This window comes from Oreochromis aureus, linkage group 12, assembly GCF_013358895.1.
Source record: "Oreochromis aureus strain Israel breed Guangdong linkage group 12, ZZ_aureus, whole genome shotgun sequence".
In the NCBI taxonomy this organism is placed as follows: domain Eukaryota; kingdom Metazoa; phylum Chordata; class Actinopteri; order Cichliformes; family Cichlidae; genus Oreochromis; species Oreochromis aureus.
In genome coordinates this window covers 24,118,056-24,133,172 of record NC_052953.1, presented here as the reverse complement: position 1 = coordinate 24,133,172, position 15,117 = coordinate 24,118,056, and the positions used below count along the sequence as shown (strand labels likewise).

The 15,117-nt window shown below is 41.8% G+C and overlaps 1 protein-coding gene across 4 annotated transcripts in view; it reads left to right on the top strand.

The window, feature by feature from the left end:
* The first annotated feature begins 3,463 nt into the window (after window positions 1–3,463).
* rtkn (rhotekin) overlaps window positions 3,464–15,117 on the top strand; it is a 55,250-nt gene continuing 43,596 nt past the window's right edge. For 3 of the 4 annotated variants that reach the window (XM_039621184.1, XM_039621183.1, XM_039621182.1), the window contains exon 1: window positions 3,465–3,903. In XM_039621184.1, coding sequence (XP_039477118.1) covers window positions 3,793–3,903 — 111 coding nt within the window. In that variant the 5' untranslated portion in view covers window positions 3,465–3,792. Of the gene's footprint in view, window positions 3,904–15,117 lie in introns of all 4 variants that reach the window. The other variant, XM_039621185.1, reaches the window with a different exon arrangement.

Below are 15,117 nucleotides of genomic sequence, written 5' to 3'. Positions count from 1 at the left end.
GTGTAATGTATTTATAGGAAAATGTGGCATGAATACATAATCGACTGTTTTTTAGTCCTGTACAAAACAATGGCCATACAAAGGAACATTTTATGCAACCATTAGTCTGTATACTGTACACTTGCCATCCTTAGAATTCGATTCCAACCCAGACTTCAGTCTTGTGTTTAGTCCCTCTGGTGATTTCCACACTGTTAATTCAGAGAGTCTTTCCAATATGTTCCTTGGATACGAGCTCCCCATTTTCCCTGAGGTGTTCCCTCGTCCACAGCCCGATATAGAATCACATCCATCATAATCTTTTTCAGCTCGCATCACATAGACGCATATTTCAGGGTGATAGAAGGCACAGTTTCAGCTACAGACAGTATTACAGTGAACTAGTCGTGCAGATAAAGATTGATTAGAGAAAAGTACTGAGACATTAAGACCACTGACAGATACAGACAAATTGAGGCAAAAACCTATGGAGGCGTCACGGTGTGGATCAATATATAGTAACATGCTACAGCCTTAACAATCACCCAATTAACACCTTTGGAATATTTTGGACCTGTGGGCGCTCTCCAACACAATCAACATCAAATGAGGGAATATTTAATAAAAGGCTTATGTTTCGAGGACTGAAGCAGTTCTAATGCAATTTCTTTAGTGTGCCAATTTTTCTTTTTAATGCCTTTTGCACTTGACAAATTCTTCGGGAGATATTTCCAGTAGGAACACCTAGATTTCAAAACTCCATTTTGCCACAAATTAGGCATATTACTTTCTTGGCTCTAATATTTTGCATAATGACAACTCAGGGTCTGCTCGCGACTTTCTTTCCGATGTCCTGAAAACTATGCTGGAATGTTTGAGGTTTAATAGTGTAGGAACAGAGGAGGAAATGGGACGGTGGTTGCAGATACTTTGTTCATTTTTATATTTAGAATATAGAAAACCACATGCAATTACAGTGGCAACAGCCACAATCATGCTGCTGAAGCTGTCCTGCATTCATTTCATGAACATATTTCCTATATTTCCTCTACTTTATGCTCATTCTTTCTGAAGTGGTGAGCGATTTGTGTGTGAGAGAGCGAGAGAGGGTTCAACAGAATATGGTTTTGTGATAGGTTGTAACAGCATGATTGTCTCCTGGCTTTTTTTCATTTTTTTTTATACCATGTGATCTTCCTCCAGCTGCTCCATAGTCATTGCTTGACAGAAGAGCAGTCTCTTTGTTTGTGTACTGGCTGTGGTCGGCATTTTATTGCCCACTGTGACTGCCAGTGTTTACTGCTGTATTTGATTCTCACTGCAGCAGTCTTTTTTTTCTTTTTTCTTTTTTTTTTGCTGTTTTGTGTGCATGTGCGGGGGCAAAAGAGAGAGAACAGGAGAAGAAAGAGGGACGGTAACAGGAGAAAATGTAGTTTGTGGGATTTACAAATAGAATATGCACTATAAATGAGGGGTGATAAACCAGACATATCTTTTCCCCACAGATGGGTCTAAAATCTGCCACGGCGAGGCTTGCACATAAGCCCATTGCTTGCCTGACTCTGCAGCAAACTGAGCTGCCCAAAGGGCTCAGTGGAGCCCAGTGAGGAGTTGAAAGGGGGTCAGACCTTGCTTGGGAAAGCACCGCTCCCCTCTGTGACTGTCTACCTCCTACTGACCAGACTACATGAGGCATGTAAACATAATCTGCATTTCACATAGATCCTTCTAGGAAACAGACAGACATCCAAGTGAGATCGCATTGCTGCATGAGTTACAGTGCCTTTAGCTATTTACCCAAGCTCCCAACATCAACAAACAACCTTCTTTTAGATAAGAGACTTTGGGGGATTTTTAGAGAAACAGGAGCTGTGCTAACCCCTTTCCCTTTTTCCACAAAGATAGAGCACCAAACATTCACTGCAGTCAACATTACATCTTGAAAATAGTGGCACAAACACCATTAACACCAAACGCAACAAAATGTTTGTTGACACAGTTAAATATAAATTTGCACTATTAAGCAGAACTGGTAAGACTCAGCTCTGTGTGCTAAATCACAGATTTAAAGTCTCGGTGAGGGCTGCGTACCAACCTGAGTAAAGTGGCTGTGACGGAGAATCATAAAAGCGGCGCTATTTACATATTTACATACAGTGCCTGCAAACAATCACAAAATTAATATTTAAATATTGGCAGACAGACAGCTGTTTATGATTCAGACAGAAGTCAACAAAACAAATAATTATTTTAAAAAAACAGCAATATATGATACCAAGGTAATTACATATTATATATGAAAGTAGTTATCCTGCAAATAATAAGATCATTACAGCCAGCACTGACTCACACTGATTCCTGACTAAGACTTTATTTTTCTGAACTGATTTCCAGCCAAAGGCTTTTTAACTTTTGAGTATCTTTTTTTGCATAAAGGAGTATTTGAAATATGGGTCTGCAGAAAATGGATAACTGACAAAGCCCAGACTTCTCTTTTGCCTTGAATAGCTGAAATATCACAAGTAAACTGCTCAATTTATCAAAGAAAGCAGAACAAGAAAAGGATTTTTGAATTTGAAGCATTCGGACAAGACGTGCAAAGTATCAGACATTTGTGCTGATGACCTGCAACAAAGGCAACCGGTTCATGCAGTAACCCCAAGGGATGCGTATCTGATTTATTTTCTTATTTTCTTATGCTTTTGAACTGGATGAAGGCCTCTGTCTCTTTTCGTGGACGTGACCTCGGTGTCAGTGAGAAAGATCCTCGATTACCTTCTGACCCAGAAGCTCCAGCAGAGTCACAAATTATGATTCGCGTTCTTGCTGGGTCGTCATGCTCTGTTGCAGATGCTCATAAATAAAACGTCTTATCATGAAAGTAAAGTCCATACCCCTATCTTTACAGCCCCGTAAAGTGGCTGCATTATTGATATTAGGGAAAAGAGAATTCCAGAGGAGCACATAATGACTGTTATAAACATTATGTTTAAAAAGATCCTTATAGCCTCCTTTTATGAGTGGCTACGAAAGCCTTCAGCTGCCAACTAAAGCTGCCGATAAAACCGATTTTCATTGTCATCACAGTGATGTGAACACGAGCAATTAATACATCAGAGAAACTTTAGCTTAGTAAAATATGTATGCAATTGGGATTAAGGATAGCAATGTGCTACACTTTGACAACAATGCCTAGGAAACACTGGAAAAGCAGACAAAGCTCTCAAAATAAAGGCTAATTGGACTTTTTTCCCTTCTTATTTATTTATTTGCTTATATGTAATTTATTTTATGGTGCATGCTACACCTTAATGCTTGAATAGTTTGTGTTGTGAAAGAGTTTCCAAGTATTCGCTTCAGTGAAAAAGAAAAAAAGTGGGCCTGCAACAGGGTTTTCGGAGTGCAATAGTGAGTCTCTGCCATTCATCACCAGTAGAGGTCTCTGGATGCAGAGCAGGGCAAAGTTAGGTCTCAGTCAGCTGTACCACATGGGGTGTCACTGTGTCACTGCTGGACGCACTCGGGACAGTGCTGAGAAAACTGGGAAACTGCTGACAAGGAAGACCCTTCAATCGCTCTTTTCCTGCCAGAAGACCTGCTTCAGCCTCTCACATCAGAAGGAGCGCCGGTGTTTGGGGTGGTTGCCTAAATTTTTGTGGGCTTTTTTGTTTTTTTATGCCAACCTGGTTCTTGTGCGCTTTGGTTGTTCGGCAGTTTTCGAAGCGGCTCCTTACGCTTTGCGCTCCATTCAAGTTGAACTAAAACGCTCTACACGGGACTTGCCCTGACTGAAGTTGCCAGAAAGCAGAAACGATGTTTTGCCGAAATCAAACAGCGAGAGCCACCGTTGCCCGCGGCTCTGCCCTTGAAATGGAGATACGGCGGGGGAAGTTCAGAAAGAGCGTTTTCCTGGACACATCCCAGGTAGACTCTGATTCTCCGATTCTCTTATCGCAGCCGTCTCAAACACACACACAAACACGCACACACACTGAAGAGAAATGTTCTGTTTACAACTTCGACTGATCTCACTCCCTCTACAAACCAAAATATCTGGTAGACTTTTAATCTTGCTCTGAATGCGAGAGTGTAGCCTGCTTTGCTCGGCACACACAAAAAAAAACTTAATTAAATTGCACAGGAGAGCTGCTGCTGCTGCTGCGCTCACGTCTCCAAATTAAACTTCTAATTGCAGCATTTCCAAACCACTTTACCCGACTCTAAATAAAAACTAATAATGTACCCGCAGAGACTTTAACGTGTCTCTATGGTAACTTCTCCAATGATGTTGGCTTTAATATCCCCGAGAGGTTCAGCCTTGTATTGCGCAGTTTTGGTTATGATGCTTGAACCTTCAGATGCTTTTCTTTTTCTTTCATTAAATGTATTACATTATTAAATCATTACACATCTCTCTGACATTTTATCTGCAAACTTTCTCAAAGCAACTCACTTTTAATTCTTTTTAAATGTTTCACTTTTGACTGCTGGGCAATACATCCTCAATAATAAGTTGGGAACTAGGTCAAAGCTGTAGTCCTGTGTTTTCCCCCCCTCAGCTGTTTGTCACTGGATTAGAACTGCAATTCTTCCTGCATGTTTTCCCTCTTCCTGCTTACAAATCGCCCATGTCAGCATCTGCTTCATATTAGCCACTGTTTGTCAGTAAAGCAGGCAGGCTTAGAAGTGACTTCCAAACTTACCTCTAATTATTTTTACTCACGATCCACTTTAATAGTGTTTGGGTGGAAGTCTTGCCTCGGTGCACCTCTCTTTGCACTCCCTTCCAGACATGCACACTTCCCTGTGAGCCCTCATTAGTTTGCATGTTAATTTTAAACTGCTTTTAGTCAAAAGCACTTTCTGGTTGTTTTTGGATCTGTTAAATTAAAAGTACGCTCACATATGAGATGTATCTGCAGGTCTGGAAGCTGAGGATTGGGATTTTGTTTTGCCAGACAGGAGTAAGACAGGGGGATGTGTACGTGTGAAACAGTGTGTGTGGGCAAGAAGAGGGGGAGGCCCAGATGTAAGAGGATACATAAGGAATGTTAATGGTGCAATATAGCAAATGATCAAGGCAGGGTATTGATTTGCTCTCTCCTACATCCCAGAATCTCACTTGCTTTATAACCGTGTGCAGGCATAAACATTGTCAGACAACTGTATGTTGACCTGTTGTTTATAATTCATGTCACAAGAAAACACTACTAACCCCTGGAAGGTGAGGCACACTGCATCGTATTGATCCGCAGTCAGATTTACTCGGATCCGGCGTCTGAGGAGCCTGTCCATATTATATCTGGCACACAGGCTTGCACGGCCCAGTTACACTCGCTGGATGTGCAGCGGTGTTAATGTGGTTAAGTCTGTACAGCTTCACAGACAGGAGGGGATGATCTCATGTCTTGTCTGGTTTCTATCAGGTGGTGCGAGCTGAAGATCAGACATTAAATAAAAAAAGGAGCTTACAAATTGCATAAACAAACATTCTCAAAGGCACTGTTATAAGAGAAATGAGGAAATAGCACAGTCTTTTCAGTGTGCAGAGCAGGTGTTATTAACCTTATTACATAGTAATCATTAATTTGGCCAGTGGGCTTTAGTGAAGGTTAGTGTTTACCTATTTTTGTAGTGTTTTGTCTATTTTTTGGCGAAATTAAACCAAAAACAGTTGAAGTACTGATAAGAAATGACTAGCAACACCAGCCTCAAAGCTAGCTTCATAAATATTCCACCTCTAATTCTCATTACTTCCCCTCGGTCTCTGTATTAGTTATTTATCAGGGTAAAGACTTCCTTTCTTTTCACAACGACAACAATGATCACTTCCTTAACTCTGTAATCTGCTTTCCACTGGTTCTCATACAAGAGTAATTTGTGTCTCTGCCTTTGTTGCCAATGCTAATGATCCTCTTTCAGGAACTTGGGACCTTCCTCTGGCTCCCAATGTTACGAGGCTCTCTCTGTGCCACCGTGGAACCAATCTGTGGCATTTCAATGAAGCGCTGTGAAAGCACCCTGTTTTCACAGTGCCAGGGAGTATCACGTTTGTGCCAATGTGCCAGCACTCGCTTCTCTTATGTAAATGTGTGCGTGCGAAGGTGGCCTGTGTCGAATTTTTCTAAGTCAATGACATGTTATCAACAAATGAAACGCACACACCATTTATCAAATCCAGGCCCTTATATTGCATCAGATATACAGGAGTGCAATTATGAATTTGCATTGGATATTTTTTATCCTTTAAATGGCGTAAAAAGGAAGCACTCACCAGCACGATGAGTGTGTGCTATTGTGCTGGAGGCAAATAACGCCAAGAGCATGATTTTATAAAACAGAATGTCGTGTAATTTAATATTGTTAGCATGAAAAAACTCCAGTGGCAGACGTTGGTGATTTCCATAAATTGTTTAAGTAGTGCAATCAGTTATGCAAATAAAATATTCAAATGTTTAAAATATTGCCAGGCTCTGCTCGACATTTAGATGTATTAGATATATTACATCCACGGCAAGCTTTTTTTATGCTGCCTGAATGTAATTCGAGTGTCTCCACATTATCGAAACATAAAAGTCCTGGCTGGCTGTCTTGCAGTGTTCTCTCTCCGCGTCTTCTGCGGCACAGAGCCGAGGCATTCTGCTGTTTTTGTATCACAAATTGACAGGGTAATATGGCCACAAGCTGGAAGAGTGAGAAAGCGAACAAGTGATTTGTACAGATGTCCACACTGCAGCCGTCTCGTCGATCCTTTGCCTGCCTGCTCAGTGGGAGCAAAGAGCACATCTGCTTTCTCACTCTGATCCACAAGGCCACCAGTGTATCTGTACACAGTCTACACACACACAAAAACACAAACACACACACTGTCTCCATCCTCACCAGCTCTGTTCTTTCAGCTGAAGCCAGCCAGCCATGCAGTGGGAGATTGGGATAGTGCAGTTATTATGGAGGTGGTGGTGGAATGTCCACTATTTCATTGCTCTGCCTTCATGTCATGTTTAAGTCAAGGATGGACCACACTGGTCCACAGCGCTGTGGCTAATACCAGCTATAAAGAGCCAGGAAGTGGTTAGGTTTACGCGATGGCGCACCCATCCACCCACACTCTTTTCCCAGCCTGCAACAGTGTATGGCAAGGTCTGGGAGTGTGCCATTTCTGTTGGGAAAAAGCTTTAACAGTTCTGGGTTGTGGTTGGCTTTGGTGTCATGCTCTCCTCCACCCTGTGTAGCCACAGGCTCTCTAAAGGAAGTATCCAAAGTGAACATAGTTGTGGCTTTAGTGAAATTTTGGATACTAACTGTCTTTGCTTATCACTTGGCCACCATAAAAAGAACACGTCAGTCAGCTAGAGAAAGGTTTATTTGTTTTGTTTATTTTTTTCTCATTTATGACCTTTTATCAGTCGAAACTGTTGCACCTTGGTAATATTTGATCTACTTTGGAGTTACTAACCAGTATGTTTTCTCCAGATGTTTAAACGTGTGTTTTATAGTTCACAGAGGCAGCGGCCTCCAAGTGCTGCTTCTGGTGTTTCATGTGGCCTGGCAGAAAACTGTGACCTCTTTATGTAAGCATATATCTGCCTGAGAGCACACACGAAGGGAGAGAGGTCGTGTAGATGTTGTCGGGAAAAACACTTTTTTGCCAACAAAGACAAAGCACCTCAAACCGTGCACCCGCTGAGTGAAGACTCACTTTGAAGGAATGCTGAAAGTCTCACATTCAAGGCAGGCCTGTGTACCAAAACAAAACAAAAAAACAATTGGCTTATTGCGCTGCACTGTAGCCAAAAACTAAACACTGTTCTGGGGCGTGAAATGCCTGGGAAGGGACTCAGAGGCCTGAGCTTTCTGAAGACTGCATGCACTCCGCTTTCCTGAATTCTTGAATAACTGCTTGAAGACTGCCCTACATAGAGATATGTGTGCATGCGTGTGTGTGTGCGTGCTTGCACGTGTGTGTTTCACGTGTGTACCCTTAGGGCTTTCTGGCATTTTTAACACTGCAGGGGTACAGGAGAGATGCCAGAGAAAAGTTTAGCCATTGTGAAACCTCTCTTCTTAAACAAAGCTTCGCCACTGGAGCTGTCTGCTGGAAGACTTTCTGGGTTTGATGTTTTAACCAGTAAATGTTTAACTTTTCTTTTCTTTTTTTAATGGCTACGTCATTGCGGAGGACTTTTCCCACGCAGCGTCCGTGAGCTCGCGCAAATTAAAATTGTTTAATCTCGGTTTAGTCGAGCCTTGAGTGAAATTCAACCAATGGCCTGCCATTGTTCCCCGTGGTACTGGCTGGACTGTTTGCCTAATGTGTTTGGCGATAGTGAGAACAAAGCTTTGTTGTTCAAATAAAGTATTAAATAGATTCTAACTTCTTTCACTGTTGAACTCAACCCATGCACCAATTTCCATTATTTTCATGGAGCAAGGCAAGGTTATGCTGTGGTTTATTATTTAACACAACGATCTGTTGTTTGGCATGAAAACTCACATCAACAATTCTTAACGTCTTAATAGTGATTTGAGTCTAATTTATTCATTCACTCAGTGAGTGAGCTATTCAAAGAAACAGCTGACAGTCACCTCGTAGTCTAGGTGTGTCTACAAAAGCCCTTAAGCTCTTTCTTCTCTTCCTCTGTAAATGACAGTATAATATAAACTAGATTGCCATTACAACGCTAATGACTCCGTTGTTTGCATTTCACCATTGCTGTGAGTCTTTACACTTGCCAAGGGGAAAAATATTGTGTTACATATAAAACAAAATGTACAGTACACCTGTTTGTTGGGGTTTCTGTGACCCACACATGCACACATCATTAGACTCAGAGATACAGAATGTCCTCGCATGCTGGCAGCACTTTCCTCACAGCTTTATCTTATCTATAAGGCCCATTGGGTGGATAAAACTTGTAATGCTTGGGTTGCAGAGATGGTTAGTCTCATGATGGTAAAAGATAAAACTGCATTTCGGGGATATTTGGGGGACTTCTCATTTTTAGGCAATCGGTGTTAGCGCACTGCTTTCTTACCCTCTATTGTGGCTTTGTTACAATACTCTAGTTCAGTGATCTACTTCCAGCTTCTTGCTGCTGTGAATGGAAAGTTAGGCTGCCTTTGTGTAAGGACATAAGTGTTCTGGTCTTCCTGTGTGGTTAGTGTCTCTATTTGGCAGCTGGTGTCAGGGTGCAGTTTAACAGCTGAGGGTCTGCTGCTTCTTATGTTGCAAGTAAGCCCCACCCAAACACTGATATGTGCTTTTACGCATTAAAGGGCTTCGTTGTGAACAAGGCGACAAGACCGATAGCAGAACAGGCATGTAAGATATACATATAGGCACATAGAGGAAGTGAGTCACACTTTCAGCCAGTATCTAGTTCACACATGTCTGCACATTGTGAAGTCCCTGCCTACCGTACCAACAAGTATTATGAATGAAAGCTGATGTTTTAAACTTGCTGTTAGTCATTCATGTGATCATTCACTCGTCCCCTGCCTCATACGCATACACAGACACACACATACAGACAGTGACTAAGCACCAGTGTCTCTCTGAGTAAGGTCCATTGCATATTCTCCTTTGTTCACCCAGCATACGCTGTCCTGTGTAAGGCTGTCACTGGCAGTGATTCGGTTAACAGACAGACAGAGAGCTAAGTGTTGGAGGCTTAATCACTGGATACTTTCCCACTCTCCCAGATGGGAAACTTCCTCCATGCATCATCAGAGCTGTCTCACTCAGTTACTACCTCAGTTAGTGAGGTGGATAAAGCTTTTGAGTCAGAGTAACCCAGACCTGTTGCCATACAAGTCCCTTCTCGTCCCCATTCTCCTGTAATATTGGGAAAGAGGGTAATGTTACAATGGAAGGATTTGTGTTCATCTGTTGTTGTGAACTAAGCTCACGTAGTATGAATGGCTGCGACATGGCATTAAAGAAATATGAAATGAACTAGAATAGGCTCTGAATAAGGTAGTAGAACAGCGCTGTGTGATTTCCTCTGGATTGTATGAAAGAAATGGTAAATTTAATGAAATGTAGAGCAGGTAAACCCTTTGTTCTGTATCCGTTTGCCAGCCCTTGTTCTTCTAAATCTATCATTCCCAACACCTTCTTTCTCCCAAGAGCCATATTATGTGGGCCACTCCACTGCTTTCAGGCTCAGATCCCCTGATGAAACAGGGAAATGGGTCCATTTTGACACATACTTCAGGGCTAACCCACTTTACTGATCCAGATTCTTTACTTCTGGACAGCCACAGACGATTGCTATTTGGTTTGTGTTGCTTTAGTCTCTGTTTTTTTGTTTAGTATTATTATTATTATTCACCCAACCTGTTCAACGCAGCTCAAACACACTGTACAACATCATTTGACTGTCTTATGTTAGAAGTATCTTCTTCCTTCTAACACAAGACCCCCACTGAGTACAGCTTTGTTAAACATTGTCAAAAAGACACACATGCACACCCAAATTCCAACGTGCGGTATCATTTACAGTCCGAGGCACTTGTCGTCAGCCCCTTTTATTACTGAGGGCTTAGAAACATGAGAGGCTTTGTCTCCATGAAGAAAAATGCCATTCTCTGACAAACATGCTGTGCTTGAAATAGAAATCTTTGTAGATGTTGGCGTTTGTATGTCGCGCTTGGAATTTGGGTTTATGAAATTATAAAACCCCCGAGGTTTGAGGTTTCCTACATCTTGTATGGCCCTAGAAGCCAAAGAGGGCAACAGTGAGGGAAAAAAACTCACTTTGCACGCTGTGTGGGTTCATTGCAACATTTCATATTCTAACTTTAGCCTGTAACTTCACCAGGGACAAGTCATTAACCTTCAATTCCACACATTCAGTAAGGCTGAAGGATATGGGGCATGTCTATGTCAGCCCACTGTGCTACACCTTTTTCTACAGCTCTTTCTGTTCTGGTCTTGTCTTTCATTTCTTTTTCTGCACAAAGAGGCTCCTATACGTGACATAACCACCTAACATTAATATGAAATAGATGGAGTCAGGGCCTCTCTTTTATACAGGGGAACGCACAGTGAAAGGAATCAATGCTGAGAAATGTTCAGAGGGGCAAGTGGGTGTGTTGTGCATGCCCGTTCCTGCACTGATCCAGGCTATTGTTTTCGTTTTGTGTAATCACACTGAGATACAAAGTGATGTGTTCAAGGTAAATGACCGACTGCACCCTACAGTGAACAGCGTGTAATAACCGATAAACCGTGGATGTTTCAGAGGTAGGTATTGTGTTGCTCTTTGTACCAAATAATTTAGTGCGGCGTTGGTTCTGAATTCACAGCCGCATCTTAAATTTGTTGCAGCGCAGTCTAATGGAGAGTTCTCTGAATGTTACCGTGGAGAGGAGAGGGCAAAGGGGGCACAAGCGCCAGCGATGTTCTCTGTTTTGTTGATGCCAAGCAGGTGTTTGACTTTATGAGAGCAGATGGTTCTATTATGCATGTCTGCTTTCCCAGCATGCTGCACAGTGTACAAGTCCCTGCCAGCATGCCTGCGTCTTAATGTGTGTGTTTACAGGGCCCAGTGGCAGACGGTGCACTGTCACATGTTGTTGTAAGGTTGGGTTTTTTGCTGATGTCTCAGCACTTATTTTCTGTGGTCTGTCCCTGTGTTTTTTTCGTTATTGCCTACCTCAAGGAACGAAAGCGATCAGTCTAGCAGTTCACTCATGCGGATTTTTGATGTTTAATTATGCATGCCGTCAGATATGAATGATACTCTGAATACCTTTGTGACTATACCATCAAATGTGAGCCGCATTTCGATGTGAAGAAGCACTTGTAGTGTCAGTCATGTTGCCAAAAAGATATTAGGTAGAGCAGATCGAATGGCAGTTTGCATCGTCTGACAGCAGTAAAATAGGATGGCCAATCAGGGCTTCAAAATGTCATAACAGCACAAAAGAAAAATCAGTCAAAAACTGCCTTAAAGGTATTTCACCACATGCAGCCATCTGATACACCTTTATAGTAGTGTTCGTGGTTTTGTTTGACTTTTCTTGTACGTCACACTGAAATACACTGTAATCAATCAATCTTGTGATTAATTGTCTAGCAAGAAAATGAACTTTTCTGCTAATTACAGCTTCACAGATGCTATGATTTGCTGTTTTATGTTTCATAGTTAATTTAAGAAAATAAATTGTAGGCATTGTTTGAACGACAGGGTAATTTGAAGAAGGCACTTAGTTTGGAAGAATTCTTATGGAGGATTCTACTACACTGCTCAAAAAAACCAGTCAGTTAAACTTCATGGATATTGATCTGGTCAGTTAAGTAGCAGAAGGGTTTTTAATCAGTTTCAGCTGCTTTGGTGTTAATGCGGTTAACGATAGGTGAAGTAGAACAACAATAGGGCAATCCCTAAAGCAGGAATTGTTTTACAGGTCAAGACTACTGGCATTTGTTCCTACCTCATCTTTTCATTTGACTAGTGTCAGTGTCACTACTGGTAGCATAAGGTGATACCTGGACCCTACAGAGGTTGCACACAATCCTCTAGGACAGAACATCAATATTTGTCATTGCCAGACGGTTTGCTGTGTCTCCCAGCACAGTCTAAGATCATGGAGGAGATTCCAGGAGAGACGGCAGTTGTTCTAGGAGAACTGGAAAGGGCCATAGAAGGTCTTTAACCCATCGGCGTGACTGGTGTCTGTTCCTTTGTGCCAGAAGGACCAGGATGAGCATGGCCAGAGCTACAAAATAACCTTCAGCAGGGCACTGGTATGAATGTCTCTGACCAGACAATCAGAAACATACTTCATGAGGGTGGCCTGAGGACTCCACGTCCTTTAGTCTTCCCTGTGCTCAATGCCTGGCACCGTGGAGCTCGATTGGCATTTGCCATAGAATACCATAATTGGCAGGTCCATCGCCGACGTCCTGTGCTCCTCACAGATGAGAGCAGATTCACCCTGAGCATATGTAGCAAATGTGAAAGGGTCTGGAGAAGCCGTGGAGAAAGTATCATGTCCAGCATATTTTTTTACTTAGATTTCTGGCATGTCTTTAAATTCTGTAGGTTGAATGTACCTTTCCATCAAATTAAGTGATATCTTTTCTTTCCTAAAACATGACCCAGTTCATATCAGCATAGATATCTAGCATGATTTTTCCCCATTGACATCTGATGTGCTTCTAAACAGTGTATTTTCTGAAGTTTGATGGGTTAAATTAATACTTCACTAACTGAAGAAAAATCGCAGTACAAAATCACCAATGTGTATAAAAAAACAAAAAAACCCAACATGTTGTTGATTTTACATAAAGAGCACATTATGCATTATTATCTTTCTGTGCGGTGTCCAAACTCAGCCCTCACTAGATAATTCCCCCGAGTACAATGAGCCAGCCAGTCAGAAAACCTAAGAAATGCTAGTGGCTGCAAGATAAATAATTTGCACGGTGTCATGTGAATATGAAAGAAACATTTTTATCAAGAAGTTAATTCCAGTGCTGAAGATTATTTTTTGAATATTCTGAAACGAGGGGGGAATTTATAAACAACGAAGACCTTCAGTTCGTACAAGGTAATGCTGCCTTCCATACCTTTTTGATTAAAATGCCACATTAGGTCCTCTCCCTCCTCATTCCAAGCTGGCAAAAGTATTAAAACTAGCATAAAGATGCAGTGTTTGTTTGATTTGTAGTTTCCTGAATGTCTCCTCTGCAGGTGTTTAGTCTTGTGTTGTTTCTGCAGATGTTTCAATTAGTGGCTCTTGCTTTGGATTTTACCCACAAACAAACAGCGCCTTGGCATTAATCTGTGATAAAAATAGGTTTTATAGTCCAGCAGGGATGACCTCATGCCTAATAAAACTACAGATTTTCAACCTTTTGTTTTTATAATCTTACTGTTTATATTTGGAAACATAGCGCTTGTTCTCTTTACTTCTTTTTCTTTTTTGAACTTCTCGTGTCTGTGAAAGTCATCTTTGTCATGTCTGGTTTTAGTTGGAAACAAACAGAAGCTTTTACATCCTTTTCCTTTTTCTGTTGTTGTTGTTTTTTTTTTTTACTTCTCCAGATTAGAGGCTTTTAAGTGCACTACACAGACATCAAAGCTTTTTCACTTCAGGCTGTGTGTAGCCATTATTTCTCTGTGAAGTACTCTGTAACTGGCACTGTTAAACGGTGTTTCCCTCGGTGGCACATCTTGCTGTTGCAGCTGCTTAATCTGCAGGGGGAGCCATTGTTCCATTTCACATTGCACAGCTGCTGAGCCATGCCTTTCTCATTCCCTTCACAATTTTTAATGTTCACTTTATATTCATGTTACGGTCATGAATACTAATTTTAGAAAATCATTCACATTTAAAAAAAAACATAAATGAATTGCCTTGGTGTACACATCCTCCCTGAGCCACACACATGTCCTTGTATATTGCACAGCCTGCACCCCTGAGGCAAGAAATCAATGGAGATGAATTTCCTAACGAGAGAGTTCCTCTTTCACTGAGATGTCTGGTCCTTCAGAGTGATGAGATGCTGCAGTCTCCTGTGACCAGCTGAGCTGGCGTTCCTGAAAGTCAGCAATGATTCTGGGGAGCAGCCAAACTGCCGCTGAACTGCTGAACTGTCTCTATAGTCGTCTGTGTTTGAGTCTGTTTTTCTTTCACAGCTATCAGTAAAAGGGGTGATACTGAGAAATAAGATCAGCCCTCCAACTAAGCACTTAAAACACTCCCTGGCCTACTACCCTGACTTAGGCAGCCTCCTCCCCCAGATCTTGTACGCTAACCCATGGGTTCTGGTGCAGGCATCCATTACAGTATGGGATTTCCAATGAAAAAAGAATATCTGTTGCTTGATTTGCAGCCGGATGTCTGACTTTTCATCTTCAGTGTTGCACACGTCACCAGAACATCCCCTTTACCTAATCTTAAAGTAGAAGCTCCATCATTTGGACAGATTTCTTATTAAGTGAATCACACTTCAAGCCGATACACCTAATAACAAGCTAGGCTGTTGTTGTGATTTACAATGTCATTACACCGTCTCTGTGCCTGAGTTATGACTCTGTGGCTGTCGCCGCAGGTTTTTCATGCTCTGTAACTGAGAACTGACCTCTGGAGGGGGTTTCCTTATGAAATGTCTGGTTTCACAGC